At 38.0% G+C, this 18,819-nt stretch overlaps 1 protein-coding gene across 1 annotated transcript; it reads right to left on the bottom strand.

The window, feature by feature from the left end:
- Nucleotides 1-12,503: 12,503 nt before the first annotated feature.
- Nucleotides 12,504-14,208, bottom strand: LOC119886598 (green-sensitive opsin-like). Its single transcript, XM_038697441.1, has 5 exons — nt 13,824-14,208; nt 13,453-13,621; nt 13,072-13,237; nt 12,707-12,946; nt 12,504-12,602 (listed from the first exon to the last, which is right to left on the bottom strand). The coding sequence occupies exons 1-5, from the start codon at nt 14,206-14,208 to the stop codon at nt 12,504-12,506; spliced, it is 1,059 nt and encodes a 352-aa protein (XP_038553369.1).
- Nucleotides 14,209-18,819: the final 4,611 nt, after the last annotated feature.

Here is an 18,819-nt window from a genome sequence, read left to right as displayed (position 1 = left end):
ACATCCACACAGCATTAAACAACCAGCAGCATTTATGTGCTGAGCAGTATATAATAGTACACCAGAGGGCGCTTCAGCTGCAAATGCAAACAATCTGTCATGGTCAGCTCATAACTACCAGATTGTATGTAGCCCTGTGATTTCACGTTTTTATAGTCGGGGATCAGTGTCTGATAGTAATGATTCTCAGAAACTGAGATGAAAGCAAGAAGATGAACGAGATGATGTTACTTACTGTTTAGTAACCGTAAAACTTATCCTCACCTTTATAGATATGTGTCCTTTTCTTCTTCTTCTTCTTCTTCTGTCTATATCTGTTAACCATTATATAAATTTTAAAAGATTTTAAAATTTTAAAAAGGGCCCTCTTAAAAAAGTCTGACAGCTATAGGCTAAATTTTGTATTCTTAGAAATGATAACCATGATCAAGTTGATTGCCCTATGAATGTTACAGATATGCCCATAACATAGTCAGGAGATCTGTATAATCAACACACAGTAATAAATATGATCTAACTGATGTGGATGCTAATGTGCTAAAGTTGGAGATAAAGGAAGTAGGAGTTCTGCTTCTTCAGTCCAGTGAAAGGTGACATCTGCTGGCTAAACTGTCACATTACACACTAATACAGAAGGTTGTGAAGCTTGTGCATTGGTTTAAAATGTTGTCCACAAATATTGATATAAATTGGATGGACAAAATATTAGAAAAACCTCTAATTGTGCAATAAAGTTGAATCAACACCCCTTGAAACAGTTTTAAGAAAAACTGAATTATAATTAGTAGGATTGATTGTAAAGCTGTTGAAATAGATTGCATTAATTTTAACTAGGTGTACACTCCACCAAGTGGGTATTTACCACTATTTGCTGAGATTTCACTGTACTGAGCAGCTTAAAATAGATCTCCAGAGGACCCCTCACACAAGCAAATGTGGTGTTGTTCATGCACTTGATCCACCTGTAACGTCCCACTTGATACTTGGTAACATGGTAACTACATGGTTATGAAACTATAAAAATTTATTATAATTAGATACACAATGTCTTTATGTAAAAATGCAAATATTTGGCCTTAAAATATTTATTTATAATAAAACATAATAATCATTTTTCATCATAAAATATATATTACTGCATGTGTGTTGTCATCACGTAAATGAATTGTTCTATGAATGTTGGAAACTTTTCTTGTAACTTATTATAGAATATAATTAGAACTTTGGTATGTGGGACATGTTATGAGATGTTATGTGAGTGATTTTAAATAATTTTGAATAATTATTATAATGTATTGGATGCAGTATCAATGGTGTGCATAGTTAACTGGGTGAGGAGAGGAGAGCATTACATCTTAATCCTCTGGTGTAAATGACTATCTGTGTGTCTGGGCCACTCTGGAAACAGAGCTTAGAAATAGTACAGATCTCGTCGGGCATCACAGGGAGTCTGTGACAGCTAGGCCTGAGAAAAAGAGTTCACCTATTTAATATTAAACCCACAGCAATACAGTGACCTAATAGGATACGTTAAGGGGAAGTTCATCATAATTTTAATATTCAAACATAGTTTTCAACAAGAACTCTATAGCACATCTTCATCTTGTAATGAATGACGCACTTGTAAGGATCACTTCACAACCAACCAATCCAGCCATGTTTAGCTTAAAAAGATATTAGAAAAAATATTAAAATAGCTGCCTATTAGTTTTCTATCAGCTAAGTTACAGCTCTACTCTGGACATTAACATGTGGCATATATATTATTGTTCAGATCAGTATTTTGACTATATTTTTAGAGGACTTAATAGTTTGTTATCATGGTGCCTACCCTCCAGGAGAGTTTTCATATTTAGCTGTATTAGCCTGCTATTGGACGTCCTTTGAACCCACTGTGCAAATACACAGTAAAATATAGTAAAATTACAACTCTGTCTCCTAGAAATGTATGTGCAGGCCTATATAAATGTTACAGACAATTGAGACAGGGTTTGGATTTTTGTATTCTGCACCTCGCTTCTTAACATCACTTATTGCTTGATTCCCCGTAAGGTCAATTACAAAACTGTGATGTGATGACACTTTTCACGATTTTCTTATTCAAATAAGCTGGACTTCAGAATTTGAATCTCCCTATGTGAGAACAAGTAAGGTGCAGGAGGCTGTTATTTAGAAGCTCTACAGTTAATGTTGCAGTATACTGAATATCATGCATATGCAATAGAGATACCGATGTATCAGTAGTAGTTTATTAAAGTGTTTGTTCCATGTTGTACAAAACCATAGTCAGTGTCCTCTGTGACATTTGTGTATTTTTGTTGTTGACACTGTCAACAACATTGTTGACACAATGTGTGTGTATGTCCTAGATCAATTGTATAATGTGTCTTTTCTGACCTGCTCACAGATTAGCTACAGTTCCTGTTTGTCTCAGGTACAGCACTTCCTGTTACACTAGACACCACAGGAATGTGTTAAGTACTCGCATAGCTGTAAAGCTAAGCTAATCCAAATGGACTGTTTACGTGTGACTTAAGACACTAAGCAGGCAACCTTTGGATCAAAAATTTTTCAGACCTGTCACCTGTATCACCAAGCTTCTATATCATCTCATTTAGAGGTCAGCTCTCACAGCCTTGTTGTATAAGATGCCCCACTAAGCAAATCACCATTCTGACCTTTTGACCACACTGAAACAGGATTTAATCTATCCATCGAGCGATCTATCTACATAATTAGTGTGGTGTATAGCATATGTGCATTTGACCATTACAGTTTCAAATAATACTCTGCAGCTGGAGAGAGGCACAGTGAACTCTTAAGGGGGAGTAATGATTGATGGGTGTGCAAAGAGTGAACCCTCCTATGGAATTTGACCTCTGACCCAGTGTTAGGGGGAGTAGAGATTAGTGTGTATGAAGGGACTGTGCCCTTATATGGTATTTAGCAGATACCTAAACATGTCCTATATAAGCTGTGTTCAATGTACAGAGAGACAGAGTGGTTATCGGGCTGGGTCACTCTCCAAGCTGCTGCAGAGCTTGTAATTGATGCTGAATTCTTTGATGTAATAAACTTTTATAATCAAGAACAGTGTCAAGCGGATTTCTTCTCAACACATCATCGCAGCATTATTGTTCGGACACCACATTAGACAAACATGTTTTAAATCACAAAGACAGAGCAGCTGTTTTAATTCTATAGTGTTATGAAATATCAGGTGTTAAATTGGCCAAGTATAGTCCCTCCTAAACAGAAAAAATTAGTGAGGAAGAAGATGATAAAATATGTTTTACCATCATTTTCTGCATTCAGAGACAACCTGGGGTCTTTGACCTCTATGTGTGGCTGCTGTAATCACTTTTAAGGACGACGTGCCGATGGTGACAGGTGTGACCTCTAATGTGCGCCCTGGTTTACAGACAGCTTGCTCAACACCTCTGAATTGAGTATTAGGTGTGAATCCAATTTGTGAGGATTAAAGATTAGAAAGAGCCATACAGCTCCCGTTTGTTAGTGACAAACAGCTTGCTGGTGACAATTTTTGGATGCTAAGCAGATGAACACAAGCTTCTTGGTCTGGAAATCCCACTTGAGGGAATTGGCATACTTGTGTGACAGATGGATTCCTGTTTGTACATCCAGGGCATTACCATTCATGACAATGCAGATCCAGCGGTGGACAGTAATTATGTACATTAACTCAAGTACTTAAAACTGAGGTACTTGTTTTATTTCATGCCACATTCTACTTTTACTCCACTACATCTTGTACTTGTATACTGCATTACGTTTATCTGACCGCTTCATTTACTTGTTACTTTACTGATTATGATTTTTATACACAAAACATGTGAAGTGTTTATAAAATGTGTTTTGTGTATAAACTAAACTACCCAACAGTTTATACAAGTACAGCTGAAACGATTAGTTGATTACAATAATGAAAATATCTGTTGTGATATGGGTAAGAATCTTTTCTGTAACACACTGACATGAGCTGTCAACAAATTACAATACAAACAGTAAATGCATAACTGAAGCCTGCCCAGTCTTAGCCATAGTTTACATCAGAAAATACTTACAGAGCACACTGTCATATTGACGACATGGCTAAACATTTTGACTATTTTGTTTAACAATGACACAATAACTTGTCAATCTGGTGGCACTGACATGTTCACTGACATAAATATTTAATTTTGAGATATAGACTAAGAACTTTGGGCAACTTATCGGCTTTTGCAGGTAATCCACTGTGTGATGCTGTTTGGACAACCTGTTTTGAGAAATGCACTTACTGCAAATGTTAAGAATGATTCAAGAAAAGTAACAATGGGACTGAGAAAAACTAGAATCAATGAGTCACTTGACAAGAATGAATTGGCAACTATTTTGATCATAAAGTTACTCTAGCCATCGTCAATCGCTTATCCTGCGTACAGGGTCGTGGGGGGCTGGAGCCAATCCCAGCTTATATCGGGCAAAAGGTGTAGCACACCCTGGACAGATGGCCAGTCCATCGCAGGGCCACACATAGACAAACAACCACTCACACTCACATCCACAACTAAGGACAATTTTGGAGACACCAATTAACCTAGCCCTCATGTCTTTGGATGGTGGGAGGAAGCCAGAGCACCCGGAGAGAACCTACGCAGACACGGGGAGAACAGGCAAACTCCACACAGAAAGGCCGGGGCAACCGGGGTTTGAACCCACGACCTTCTTGCTGTGAGGCAAGGCACCGTGCCATGAAAAAAATGTCATGGTTCCAGCAAATGTGAAGATTTGCTGCTTTTCCTTTTGATTGTTTAAATTATTGAAGTGTATTGTTAATAATGTTGAGGTTTCATCTGTTGGTTGGACAAAGCAAATCATTTTGAGGGTGCCACTTAGGGTTCTGGGTAATTTTGACGGCAGTTCTCACTGTTCAATCAATCAATTAATGGTCTACATATTAATCCATAATGAAAACACTCTGCAGTCTGACACATAGTTAAAAGAGTTCTACCTCAACCAGTTACAACAGTAAAATCCTGCTTTTACATTACATTACATGCATGAATAATAATAATAATAATAATCTAGTAGTAGCTGATAGTAGCTGCCAGTCAACAGTGCTTTTACTTTTAACGCTTTAAGTAAATCTTTCTGATTACACTTGAACTTACATTACATTTACTTAAGTAACAACTAGTTGCAATTTGCTTGTAAATTAGAATATGACACTGTATATTTCAATTAGTTAATCTGCCTGTTCATTGTGCTTATGTGTGTGGAGCCATCTTTGACTTATTGAAACTAAACAGAAACCATTGGCTTCCTCACACAGCAGGCTAATTCCAATTTAAATAACTAGATTACTGGTGGAGCATTCTGGTTTATGAATTACAAGGTTTTGGCAGTACGAATTAGGAAGGTGATCTTATTTCATTAGTGATTCAAATTATATCCGTTTTACGGAAACGTCATTATCTGATTAAACTGAGGATAAAGCCCTAATGCTGATTGAACCACTTTGCTTTCCCTTAAATCTATTACCTTAGTTTGGGCCCCTGGTATGCAGCAGCAACTAGTGGCCTATTTGTTAATGAAACCATTGTACTATTCAAATTTCTTCAGAAGCAGAAATGTATACATACATGCAGTGTTATAATGTGAGATAATTTAATAAAATATTTTATATGTATTTATATTTTGTCTATCGGTTTACCATGATTAAATATTTGAGTAAGCGGATTACTTACAGAACAGTTGTGTTTTTGGAGGATGAAAGGAGACTCAATTTTGAAAATTTATGAAGCTGTACATTTGTTTATTTGTTTGTTTAAATAAATATAGAGTGTTTTGAACTGTCCTAACTATTCGACAACATTGACATTTGTGTTATTATGGGTTGAAAAAGTGCCACGTGTTAGGGACTTCCTCGGGTGTAATAATTAAGTTATTATATCACTGTTCAGTATAACATACTGGGTATTTTGAGATTTGAATGGTGTTTGTGCCTTTGTCTCAAGAATTATAGAATATTACAGATTTCTCAGTCGCTTTGGTACATTTCTTAGATCAGAATTGAAATTCTCAAAAATACTTGTTCAACCTCCACATCATCAAGTCACTTGTGTACATCATAAAAGCAATTTCTCATTCTTTTGAACAAATTGCAAATGCTTTGACACATTGATCCAAATGATTATGTAAAATTGTCAGCTGTTTCCTAATAATCACTTGCTTATGCCATGTTGATCACAATGTATTGGCAAGTTACAGGCTTTTGCAGGTAATCCACTGTGTAGTGCTGTTTGTATGATATTATTAGAGATATACACTTACTGTTTTCAAATGTTAAGGATGATTCATTCATTATATTTAAATCTGATTAAAACTTAATACTTTTTTTTGTAGTTTTGTTTGGTTTAAACCTGGGATTAAAAATAACTGGAAAGCCTTTTTGTTGTGATTCTGAAAACGTTCCTGCCTCATTTTGAGATTTTCTTTTGTGGACAATGTCAGATATTATAGAGGGCTCTTTGTGGGAATGATATTGAGGAACAATAATTTAGCTAGGGCCTTGTTGCTGCAAACTAACTACCTCTCTCAGTATGATTACAATCCTCCTGTAAGTGAAAAGAAGAGAAAACACAGCAAACAAGTACTGTCTCCTGCATGCTTTCTCGCTTCTCTGCCTTTGTTTTATTTTTCTGAACATCGTGAGCTCCTGTCCCTATACTGTCACATGCTGTCTATCAATGTTTACAACTTTGATGAGAGGATGAAGCTGATGGAGCTGATCACATTAATATCTATTAAGTATTGTTATCTATAGTTTCATTTCTGGGGATATGTTGAAGTTTTGTAGAGTAGATGCTAGATCATCAGCCAGTAAGCCTCAGCCAGTTCTAGCACAGACCCCATACAGACATCTTTAGCAAGTCGCACAGACGGATGAAGCATCAGCCAGTACGAGCACAGCCAGAGATGTGCAGCCAGCATCAGATACAAACAGCTCATGGAACAGTTGCTGCAAATGATCCAGCAGATTGGCCCCCTGTCTTTAGAGACTTTATGAGGACTGAGTTAGTGCACAAAGGTCCACTCAAATCAGCATTGGATTTTTCTAGAAGAGGTTTCCATTGTGGCTTCCTACAGGGACAGACTGTTTTAAAAGAGATAGAATTGCAATGAGAGCACTGTGGCGTCTGTATGCCCATAGCAGAATTTTGCTTAGGTCGCCAGGGAGGACAGGACCAGCTCTAGTCATCATAACACACTTTCATGTGCCACTTTATATGAGGCTTGCAACACTCTTGCGTTTTTATCTCTGCTCTTCTTTGTGTTAACTGCATTAAAATGATTTAGCTTTACCACACTCCTTTTTGCCTAGGCACCATCATAATCAGGTAACCCTATAGACATGATCATAAGGTGTCTCCTGTGGGTGCCACAGGCTGCATGCAGAGGCAGGTATTAGGCCAGGCTAGGGAACATTTGGTCAGCCATTCTAGTGCTGAACAACATCAACAGCAGAAACACAAGCTTCAATGAATGTCTCATGAATAAACACCTTTTTAAGTCCCAACTGTGACATATTATGGCCTGTTGTTTGAAATGAAGTCAATTTGACAACACATTTTCATGCATGTATTTATTTATCTATGATGTTTTTTTAATATATATAATGTTTACAATTCATGATGACCAACTCAGTAAGTGACAAAAATGGTTTTACATTGTATATAGTTGCTCATTTTGAAAAAACAAAACAAAATGTGTTCCCACTGAAAGATTTCAGTGACAACTGGGCCTCTGACAGCAAGGAAAGTCAAAGTGAGCATCCACATACACATCAACACTTTTCTACATTCTTCAAATAAAAGAGGAGAAAATGCAGTTCATGAGTTTGTTCCAAGAGCCGTTCATCATTGGTAAAGTAGTTCAGACGTCCCTGAACTTTACTCATGGATGGAGGATTATTCCAGATTAAAGAGAGTAATAATAATAATAATATAATAATCTTTATTTGTAGAGCACTTTTCAAAAACAAGTTACAAAGTGCTTTAACAAGTGTAAAGACAATAATACCCAAAAGACAATAATACAAAAACAATACAAGATAAAAGCATGAAAACATTGAAAAGACTAAAATACACGTTTAAGATAAATATAAAATTAGTAAAATAGAATAAAATAAAAGGGATAAAATAAAGTCAAATAAGATCGGGAAAGGCTCTCCTATAAAAGTATGTTTTAAGAAGGGACTTAAAAGAGTTCACTGACTCAGCTGACCTGATTTCCTCAGGCAGGCTGTTCCAGAGCCTCGGGGCCCTGACAGCAAACGCTCTGTCCCCTTTAGTTTTCAGTCGAGACTCTGGAACAGACAACAGACCTCTGCCTGAGGATCTCAAGGTACGTGCTGGTGTGTATGGGACTAAAAGGTCAGAAATATAATAAGGCGAGGGGCCATGAAGAGCTTTAAAAGTGATCAATAGAATTTTAAAGTCAATTCTAAAACATACTGGGAGCCAGTGTAATGAAGCTAAAATAGGAGTAATGTGGTCATATTTCTTTGTTCTGGTTAAAAGCCTGGCAGCTGAGTTCTGGACAGTCTGGAGTCGATCAATAGATTTTTGGGTTAAACAGGTGAAAAGGCTGTTGCAGTAATCCAGGCGTGATGAAATAAAGGCGTGTAAGATGGTCTCGGTGTCCTTAAAAGTTAACATAGATAGAATTTTTGCTATATTTCTAAGTTGATAAAAACATAATAATAATACATTTTATTTATAATGCACTTTAAATTTCAATGAAATCTCAAAGTGCTACAGTAGCAGGGGGTTAAAAACAGTTCCCAGAATATAACAAAATCAAATAGCAATAAAACATGAGTGTTGAAAGTTCTTTTGAAATAGGAATGTCTTTAGGCCCTTCTTAAAAACCTCCACAGTTTGTGGGGCCCTTAGGGTCTCTGGGAGGGAATTCCAGAGCCGTGGGGCGACTGCCTGGAAGGCCCTGTCTCCCATTGTGGAGAGTTTAGTCCTTGGTTGGTGCAGGCAGTAGATAGTGGTGGAGGAGCGGAGGTTTCGTGAGGCGGTGTGTGGGGTGAGGAGTTCACTGAGGTAGGCAGGGGCAGTTCCATGTATGCACTGATGGGTGAGGATACAGATTTTGTACTGGATTCTGTGTTGAATGGGCAGCCAGTGGAGGGATTTCAGAACCGGAGTGATATGATCGTATTTGCGCCTCCTTGTCAGGACCCGGGCAGCGCAGTTCTGAATATGCTGGAGCTTTTGCAGGCTCCTGCCAGGGATCCCGACGAGGAGAGCATTACAGTTGTCCAACCTGGAGGAGATAAAGGCATGGATCAACTTCTCAGCATCCGGTTGGGAGAGGGAGGAGCAGAGACATGAACAAGCTTTGTGGTGTGCTGCTCGAAATTTAAATTACTATCAAACCAAACACCAAGGTACTTTGCCACAGGCTTAATGTGATTTACTAGGGAACCAGCAGATGGCAGTATTTGTTTTGCCATCTGCTGGGACCCAATGACCAGGATTTCTGTTTTGTCTGAGTTCAGCTGGAGGAAATTATTTGACATCCATTTTTTAACTTCACAAAGGCAGTTGTTACGTGAACTCAGCATTCCAGGGTCTGTGGATCTGACAGGCAAGTATATTTGTGTGTCATCAGCATAAATATGAAAAGAAATGCCATGTTTATGGATAATATGTCCAAGGGGAAGCAGATACAAGGAAAACAAAATGGGTCCTAAGACCGACCCCTGAGACACACCATATTTAACTGGACAGAACGAAGAGACATAGTTGTTTACACACACGCAAAACTTCCTATTTGACAGTGTAGCAGACCTAAATTTCATAGTTATGCATTTTAATAAATTTATGAGAATTGATACCCAATTATGAATTCATAATTGAAGATTCATAAAATAAAAATTTCCCTCGTTTCAGGGCACCACCGGAGTTGTTATAATCCTAGAGTCTCCGGACCTGTAGGTAGTTTTGAATAATTATACAATTATTACTAGTGATCAGTTAGTTAATAATCGCTCAATTATCTTAAATCAGTCAGTCTCATATCTAAAGGGTCAATTCTCTTGGCAGGAATTAGAAATAGACAACACACACAGCTCTTGATTATATTACAGTGAATTTATTCTCTAACTAAGGTGATAAAAAGATGGTTGGATACAGGGAACATAAACAATGAGCCTGGAGGTTCGATTGTGGGAAGCATTTGACTCATAAGGCATAGAAGAGCTAATGAAAATAAACTAATGCTGTGATTTTAGGAGTTAAGAGGGAAATATCTGATCACAGAACGTGTGTTAAGTCTTACTGCTTGTCGACAGCCTGCTTTTGGCCTGTTGCACGGGTCCCACGCTAGCTGCCTGATCCTGGCTTTTTGCTAGGGATTCTCCAGGGTTTTCCGTGTCTGATTGAAAACGCCTCCTCCGTCTGGCAATTCGGCTGTTTTCAGGATTCCTTGGAACTTGGTCGTTCCTGAATTAGTCCAGTGTAACTTAACGGACTGATAACTTTAACAAACAAAAGAAATAAAGAAAATAAAACAAACTGAAGGCAGATCGATGTCGCGGCACTTTAGGTGTGTAGCTTCAGGCGAACAAAAGGCCTGTTTCGCTGGGGCGAGTCTGGGCGTTGCCTGGCGAGGTACGCCACGCGCGTGCCGAAGCGTCCGGCGAGCAGAGCAGAGTGGAAGAGAGCCAACAGCGAAGAGAAGAGCGCGAGAGGTCGCGTGTCGCTCTTTTGTTGCCTGGGGCGTGGTTCCCCAGGGGGCGTCTCAGGTTTCCCAATGCCTTTCTAAACTTAGTGTTTAAAAAGAAATCTATTTGCACGTATTATAATCAAATATTTTCCACAATCGAACCTCAATGGTTGAACGGTTGTACTGTTCTAAGCATTTGGTAAAAGGAAACAATTGTCACATTATTGGTCAGGATATTTATACATTTAACGGCATTTCCGACGAGTAACTTTGTTTTCAGCACTAATAACAACAGATAGCAACAACAGTTGACATAACTACTCAAATAGAGGCAAACGTAATCAGGTAACTAAAGATTTAATCAAACTTAATTAAATGCTTTGAGTCTTTGGAGACTGCAGTCCTTTGTCATCCAAAATTCGGCTGTCCTGGATTGTGTCACACCTAGGTGAGACAAGGAGTATCCCTTTGATGTGGTAATAAAACAAAGAATAAGGTCAGTTGCCACGGAAACATGTGTGGGGGGGCCAGTTTTGATAGGCTGTTCAGGGAGAGGCCAATGGCTGGTTCGTGTCCCTTTGTCAGTTTAACAGTCAGGCCCCGCGTTATCAGCTTCGGAATCAAAAAGGTGCCAGTTTTATGGTCGGGCTAGCACTTAGAGAAAGCAACTCTGACACCTCCCCTTCTTCTCTGGGGAGGAGAAAGGAATTTAGAGTAGCTCCAAATTTATTCAATATAAAATGCACAAATCCACACCGTTGTTCACTACAACAGGTAGGATGAAAACCATTCTAGGGCAGTACCAAAGATCCCCACCCAGTGCCTCAGTCTGTCTAACATGATGTTGTGATCAATGGTGTCAAAAGCAGCGCTAAGGTCCAGGAATGCCAGGACTGAGCACATACCTTCATAAGCAGACATTAAAAGGTCATTGGTGACTTTAAGCAGGGCAGTCTCAGTGCTGTGGTACTTCCTAAAACCAGACTGAAACTTTTCAAATATTTTGTTATTTTCCAGTACAGTGAGCAGCTGTTTGGACACAATTCTTTCTAGAATCTTTGCAATAAAAAAGGCAGTTTTGAAATTGGTCTAAAATGACGTGGGAGGGAGGGATCTAAACCAGGTTTCTTTAAAAGTGGGTTCACGCAAGCCGTTTTAAAATAATCAGGGACACAACCAGTAGATAGGGAGCTGTTTGTTTCAGTAAAAACTTTGTAGGTATAACATCAAGTGGGCTGGAGGACACTCTCATTTGTGATACTGTTTTCAAAAGCTCAGACAAGTCGATGGGATAAAACTGGTTAAAACTCTCTTGTTGCTGGTGAGGAACCTCTGAGTAAGAGGCCGCGGGGGTAATAGAGGCTCTGATTGACACCACCTTATTGGTAAAATAAGATAAAAACAATTCACAGTCATCATTACTTCCAGCTGAGGCACAAGGAGGGGTTGGGTTTACCAGCTGATCCACAGTCTTAAACAGAAACCTGGGATTGTGTTTATGTGTAGTAATGAGTTCAGAAAAATAGTGTGTTCTCGCATCCTTAACCATGTTATTGTAGTTAATTAATAAATCCTTCAGACTGAGGTAATGGTCTTGGAGACTGGATTTTTTCCATCTGCGCTCAGCTTTCCTGCATTCCCTTTTTAGGCTGCGAATGCTGTCATTTATCCAGGGTTGCTTACTAGCTTTAGACGTAGGCCTAACACAGTAGAACACAGTAGAAAGGAAAATGTCCAGGTATATGAAAAGGTATCTATATTTAAGAGACAGAGGACACTTCTGTCTTGCTGGAAGAAACTGAAGTCTCATCCTCCACCATGCCGCCCATTCCAATAGTGCTCAGCATGCAGTTACGGAACTGAAAAAGAGCACAAAGAATGTTGAAATAGCAAGCATGTAATGTGCAGTGTGGTTGATTAAAGCCTGAAAAATAAAAGTAAGATAATTTTCATATAAACCAACCTGTTTGTTCATCAATACGTAGATAACAGGATTATACAGAGCTGAGCTCTTTGCAAAGAAAGCAGGGATAGCTGCTGTTAGGGCGGTGAAGGCAGCTCCTTTGTTCAAGAAGATCCAACCAGCGAAAGTGGCATATGGCGTCCAAGCTACCAGGAAGCCAAGGACCATCAAGAAGCACATACGTGTTACTTCCTTCTCGGCTTTCTGGGTGGAGACTGAGTCCTGCTGCTGGGCTGCAGCCTAAAGAGATTGTGACCATAATACCATGATCAGAATTCACAGCACACACAGTTTTGCAAAGCTTTAAATGAAAATAAACTATGGAATAATTCTACTTTTATTTAGGTTTCATGAACTTCACTTACAGATTTGACAGTCAGCACAAGGCTTCCGTAAGCGAAGAAGATGATGAAGACGGGAACGAAGAAGTGGACAACAAACATGTAGATGACGTATGATTCATTGTTGTAGCCTGGGGCCAGAGTGTAGTAGTCGGGTCCACAGGAGCACTGCATGCCCTCAGGAAGGTACCTGTGTGAAGTTTAAGAAAAAAATAATCAGTAAGACTTTATCCATACAACAAGCTCTGCATTTACAGTATGTACCATGACTATGCCCTGCCATTTTCTTTAGCCTGGATGATTGGTTTGAGCAGTTCTCAATTAATTTTAATAAATGCTGTCAGGGTGTAAAGATTTAAACTAATATTTATTGCAAATCAAATGACTAATACATATGAGAAATACCTGGACCAGCCAAAAAGTGGGGGTCCAGCGCATGCAAAGGCCATGATCCAGGTGAAAGCGACTCCTGCTCCCGCATGGGTTCCAGAGAACTTGAAGCTTCCCATGGGTTTGCAGACAACGATGTATCTTTCAATAGCCAGGACTACCAGTGACCAGAGGGCAACTTCACCTGCAGAGAGGAAAGGCATAGACAAGGGATGTTTTTAAGTAAGCTGAATGCCCAATTTATGTTCAGTATACGTCAGTAATTGTCATCTTTAACATATGGTGTTTCATGCTAACTGCTCTGTGGTAAATGTCAAAGTACTGAGGAAACTTTACAATTTTAAGAAGCTGTTCAAGTAGCATGAAAGAATAAAGTTTACTTAAACCTCCAAGTGTGGCCATGAATCCTTCAACAGCGCAGGCAGTGGGTCCGAGAATGAAGTAGCCATTAAGGGCAGATGTGATGGTAATGGTGAATCCGAAGCTGCACATGATCAGTCCTGCCACAGCCAGGTTGACCAGGATGTAGTTGAGAGGTTGCCGGAGCTTCTTGTTCTGAGCCGTTACAAACAATGTTAGACCGTTGATGGGAGTTCCGGTGCAGATCAGGAAGAACATGTAGAAAGCTAAAAGCTTGTACACGATGGGATCTACCAAATAATACTGTTGGTATTCAAAAGGACTTCTAACAATCCCAGTCCTGTTGGACATGGGGATGTAGAAGTTCTTGCCCTCTGTACCATTGGGCTCGTATCCTCCGTCCCAAGCCATCTTCACTAGTCTGATGATCTGTTGAGCTTCTTCGCCTGGAGAACCCAAAAGCACTGATGGACATGAGAGCCAGAGATGTGCAGTGTGATTTTTATACCTCACCACTAACACTGCTGTTACATTGCCAAAATTGGATTACAGGACTGTGAAGTGGTACAGGAGTTAAAGGTCAGTAATTAAACTTGCTGGCTAGAAAGATTAGAGCAAAGTAAACTGATCCAATTTCCAGGTCTGCGGGATTCTCTTAATCCTGATTAAAGAGTAGGAATTAAGTTTAGCCAATAGCCTTTAGGCAGTAAACGAATTGTAAACAAGAAAATCAAACCTGAAATCGTAAGGACTATATGTGATATGTCTTTAATTAAGTTTAAAACAAATATATTATTAGCCTCTTTGAGTACATGTGTGTATGTACTGATCTTTTTGTTGTAAATATGGACCTGCGAGAAAAGGTAATACATACAAAACATAATCAGTTTCAGAGTTGTTGTTCAAAGAGAGGTAAGAACACCAGCACATGTGCGTTCTTGTGTGACTTAAGCATATCTTGAGAGAAAGTGAAAATCCTCATCCATCCTGCTTCTTGTACTTTGTGAATGTTTAAGGTAGTTTTTTGCTTTTTTAATGTAGATTGTTGGCTTGCTCAATGTAGATTTTATGCCTAGTGATAGTCCATTTCAGCTTTTTATTTTCGTCACAATACAGTCTATAATTAAATTTACCTTATTGTAAATTTTGTGTAATTTTATACTACAACCACAGGTGGATAGGCAGGTATGTATAAAACTATCCTGCATTTACAATATAGTAACTTTAGCTATAGATTGAATTCTGACAAAGAGAAAATCCTGCGAGAAATGGGTGCAAATATGCAACATGCATCCATCCATCATTAACATGATTACATAGAAGAAATCTGTTTGCTTCTTTAATTTCTGTTTTATTTTTATCTATAAAGGCACATTTGTATCTGTATTTGTCAGTGGTACATGAATAAATCTGTGATTCAAATTAAATCAACTGAAATGTTTGATAATTGCAGATGACCTTACCACACCAAAGGTAGCCTCATTAACTGTCTTAACACCCAACACATTAAGCGGAGTACTTAGTACACTATCCGGTGAAAAGGTTTCAGTTTCTTCTCTAAAATAAGAAACTGTAATGAAGTTGATTTCAGCTGCGAGTGATTCCAGACATCGACAAACAAGCTTATTGTGTCTATCCACTTGCTGAAGATGACAGTGGCGAGGGACAGAACTTCTGCATTTCAGTTCAGTTCAGTTCAGTGTGCTTTATTGGCATGAATGTTTCATTAAACAATGTTACCTAAGCAGATTCAAAATCAAACGTTTACAATTGGACATTCTCATTTCCTATAGGACTGGGAGCCTGAGAAGTCTTTTTGAGTAACCACAGTTTTATCTGGTCGATTCACGGTAGATTTCTACACATCTGTCCTGATCTAAACCCAAACTGGCCTTCCATTGTGCCTAGACCACGAAGCTCCAACAACCTCTCACCTACATTCTGGTCAACTCAGTTGGTTGGACTACAGATGAGCAAAATTAAATGCTCTGACATCCACACACACACACACACACACACACACACACACACACACACACACACACAAAATAGCCCATCCACAATCTGTTGCTGTGAGGGATGAATGTAATCATTGGCTGGTCTACCTGCCTGCCTGTGTACACTCACTGTGCATGAAAATATGTTCAGTTGTATTTATATAATTGTATTCAGTTATCAGGTTTTTATTCATGTATATGTCAACATATGGCCGCATGTTTTTACATGAAAAATATACACACTACATGGTTTTACTTACATGAAAAATATACACAGCAACAAACACTAATACTATACTTCCACAATTTCTATTACTTCTACTACTGCTGCCACTATGATTAATAATTGTTAGGTAGTGTTTAAAAAAAAAGATGTTGTACTGGAAAAGAGATTTTACTGATTTTACTAGGGGTTAGTTCCTCACTCTAAATCTAGATTTTGGACCAAGACAAAGAGAAGCATCTTGAGGATTTTCGGAGAGATCACCGGCAGTCTGAGTTTCTAAACAGATATGTGCTTATATCTCCCCTTTTATCCAAGATGAAAATAATTGTTAGATTCACTGGAGATCATTGTTAATTGAAGTTCATTTAAAGGATCATTTATTGTGCTCATTTATTACGAGCATGTTTCAAGAGAATTTACACACAGTGTCTACCTAGATCAGTTTCAATAGTCAATCATACATTTTTGCAACAGTATAAAACATAAACACAGCTGTGAGAAGTGCAGGACAGCAAATGTGTGTTTAAGGACTTTATAATCATGACAAAACAAAAATCATAATAGTCATGTCTTTCCCTATAAATAAGATCTGGCAGAGGCATGAAAGGTGAAACTGGAAACAATAGCAAGGGACACTGATCAACAATGTTAATTTTTGAATTAAATATATTCAATGTTTATAAACATAAAAATATTTGTATTATTTTCTACTGTGTCAAAAGACAAAATGTTAGCCAACATGTAATTGATTTATTAATAAGGTAGAGAAAACTGTCATTGGGCATTTAAAAAATATTTAAAAAATAAATTACATTATTGTAATTTATTAATTTGATTTTTTAAAATAAATATCATTATTTGTACAGGTTTACAGCAATGTTCATCACATTTCTTTAACTGTACATCCTGTACTGTCCTAAGAATTAAAGGCATATATCTAGCTCTGGAGTTTCTTTTGTATGTGATTTTATAATGTGTGGGCTGATTTAAACTCTTTTACTCACTAACTTATTTCACTCACTGCATTCAATATGTAGATACTTTGAATAACCAAAGAGGTTCATGATTTTAAGCAGATGCATTTTTTTATTGCACCTGAGAACGTTTGAGTGTCATGTTTCGCATTTAGGGGTTCTCAAAAAATATTTATTTATGTATTTGTTTGTTAAAGTGTTGAAGTGATAATTGTTGGGGAATGAATGGTTAATGTTTCACAATTTAATATTGGTCTCTCTCTGCTCCACACTGAAAGTGTCTACATTTTATGCTGGTTTCCAATAACTGTTGGTGATGAAATTAAATCTCAAATTCTAAGGTTCTACTAAACAGTTCTTTCAGCCTGCTTGACATACTTTTATGTTGTTTTAATGTATTGTGCTTATTGTTGTTAAAAAGCAATCTTTGTTAGCTTAAATTAATATTGTCCATCACATTGCAAGCGAAAACTGTAAAATTGATTACAGCACGCTCTAATCCCTTGTTGTAATCCTTTGTAAATCCTCTAAAGAGCTCATGGAGCAGAGATTATTATAGCAAATGCAGTTAAACCAATTGGCCTTGTTTTACAGTTCATTTTTTGTCACTTGGGGTGACTATAAGATGGGAAAATGACAGAGACAGATAAACACTTTATTAGACACAAACCCAATAGTTATCATTGTGGTAGTCATAGTAAAGCAGATTATAGTTTATTTATAAATACTAGCACTAAAAACACAAATATGTTTCTTACATATTTCTTACATCTTTAACGGCCACAAATTAATCTCACAAGACTTAATTATCTGTGTGAATGAAATACATCTTCTCAAGTACAGTATTTTACTTAGGGGTTATACCTACACACATACGTAATTTTGCATATCCTTGGTAAAGGTATGATTTTACATTTCTTTCAGAATACAGCACCGATGGAAAAAGACATATTTAGATGTACAGAACTTCTAGATGTCCTGTGTCCTGGGTGACATACAGACAACATTTGTGGTTTACATCATAGATCACACGAGTCTGAGAGAGTAAGAGCATTTCCTCATACCTGCAAATGAATAACAGCATCTGAAGTCCTCTACAATGTAAATTCTACACGTCAAAATGATTTTCAATTTCATACAGCTTGATAGACAAACTCGTGTCTGCTGTATTTCGGTTGTGATGCTATACCTCTCTCTTGAGGCCTATTCCTGGCACTGCAGCATGTCATACCATATAATTTGTATAGAGCATACATACATTTTGAAAGTACAACATCATTTCTGATATAGTGGAATAAACTACAGCAGTTGTGTAAAGTAAATAGAACAAAATATTAGTGAATTAGAATTTTAAAAATCATATAAAACAAGCTTGAACCTCTGTTGGAGAGTTTTCAGATGATAAAACAGGGCAGATGATGCCCCCTGCAGGTGTCTACAATAAAGTGAAAATGTCTTTGCACCATTACACTGTAGAATGCTCCATACTGTGCTCTATTTGTAAAGTCATGGCTGCTTCATGTTCTGCTGGTGGGAAATACAGACATAACCAACCGTAAACGTTACACACCACTAACATGTCACAGTGGATTAATTATGTATAAATACACCCTTCTCCCATACCCTACAGGCTGTCTATCCCATGATGTAGCCCTTTATTTCCTGCTGATAACCTGACCCTAATTGTCATTCTGTGGGCACATACGCTGTAATTTTCTTCAAAGAGCCTGCTCTGGACACCTGCATGTGTTTAGTGTCTCTGTCAGGGGCCAGGCAGAGGCGAGCGTCGCCTCTCTTTGTTCTAATTGCTCAGATCAGATGCATA

Source organism: Micropterus salmoides, unplaced genomic scaffold (assembly GCF_014851395.1).
Source record: "Micropterus salmoides isolate LMB-PRFRI ecotype aquatic unplaced genomic scaffold, ASM1485139v1 Ms_hic_scaffold_4, whole genome shotgun sequence".
Classification (NCBI taxonomy): Eukaryota; Metazoa; Chordata; class Actinopteri; order Centrarchiformes; family Centrarchidae; genus Micropterus; species Micropterus salmoides.
Note: the sequence above shows the minus strand (reverse complement) of the source record. Positions and strands in the feature narration are given on the sequence as shown.

Excerpts from the sequence above, each read along its gene's own strand:
- LOC119886598 (XM_038697441.1), bottom strand. The coding sequence starts at position 14,208 with ATGGCTTGGGACGGAGGATACGAGCCCAATGGTACAGAGGGCAAGAAC. Across the intron at positions 13,238-13,452 it reads CCACTTTTTGGCTGGTCCAG|GTACCTTCCTGAGGGCATGC; the intron begins GTATTTCTCATA and ends AACTTCACACAG. Across the intron at positions 12,947-13,071 it reads TTGTGCTGACTGTCAAATCT|GCTGCAGCCCAGCAGCAGGA; the intron begins GTAAGTGAAGTT and ends CAATCTCTTTAG.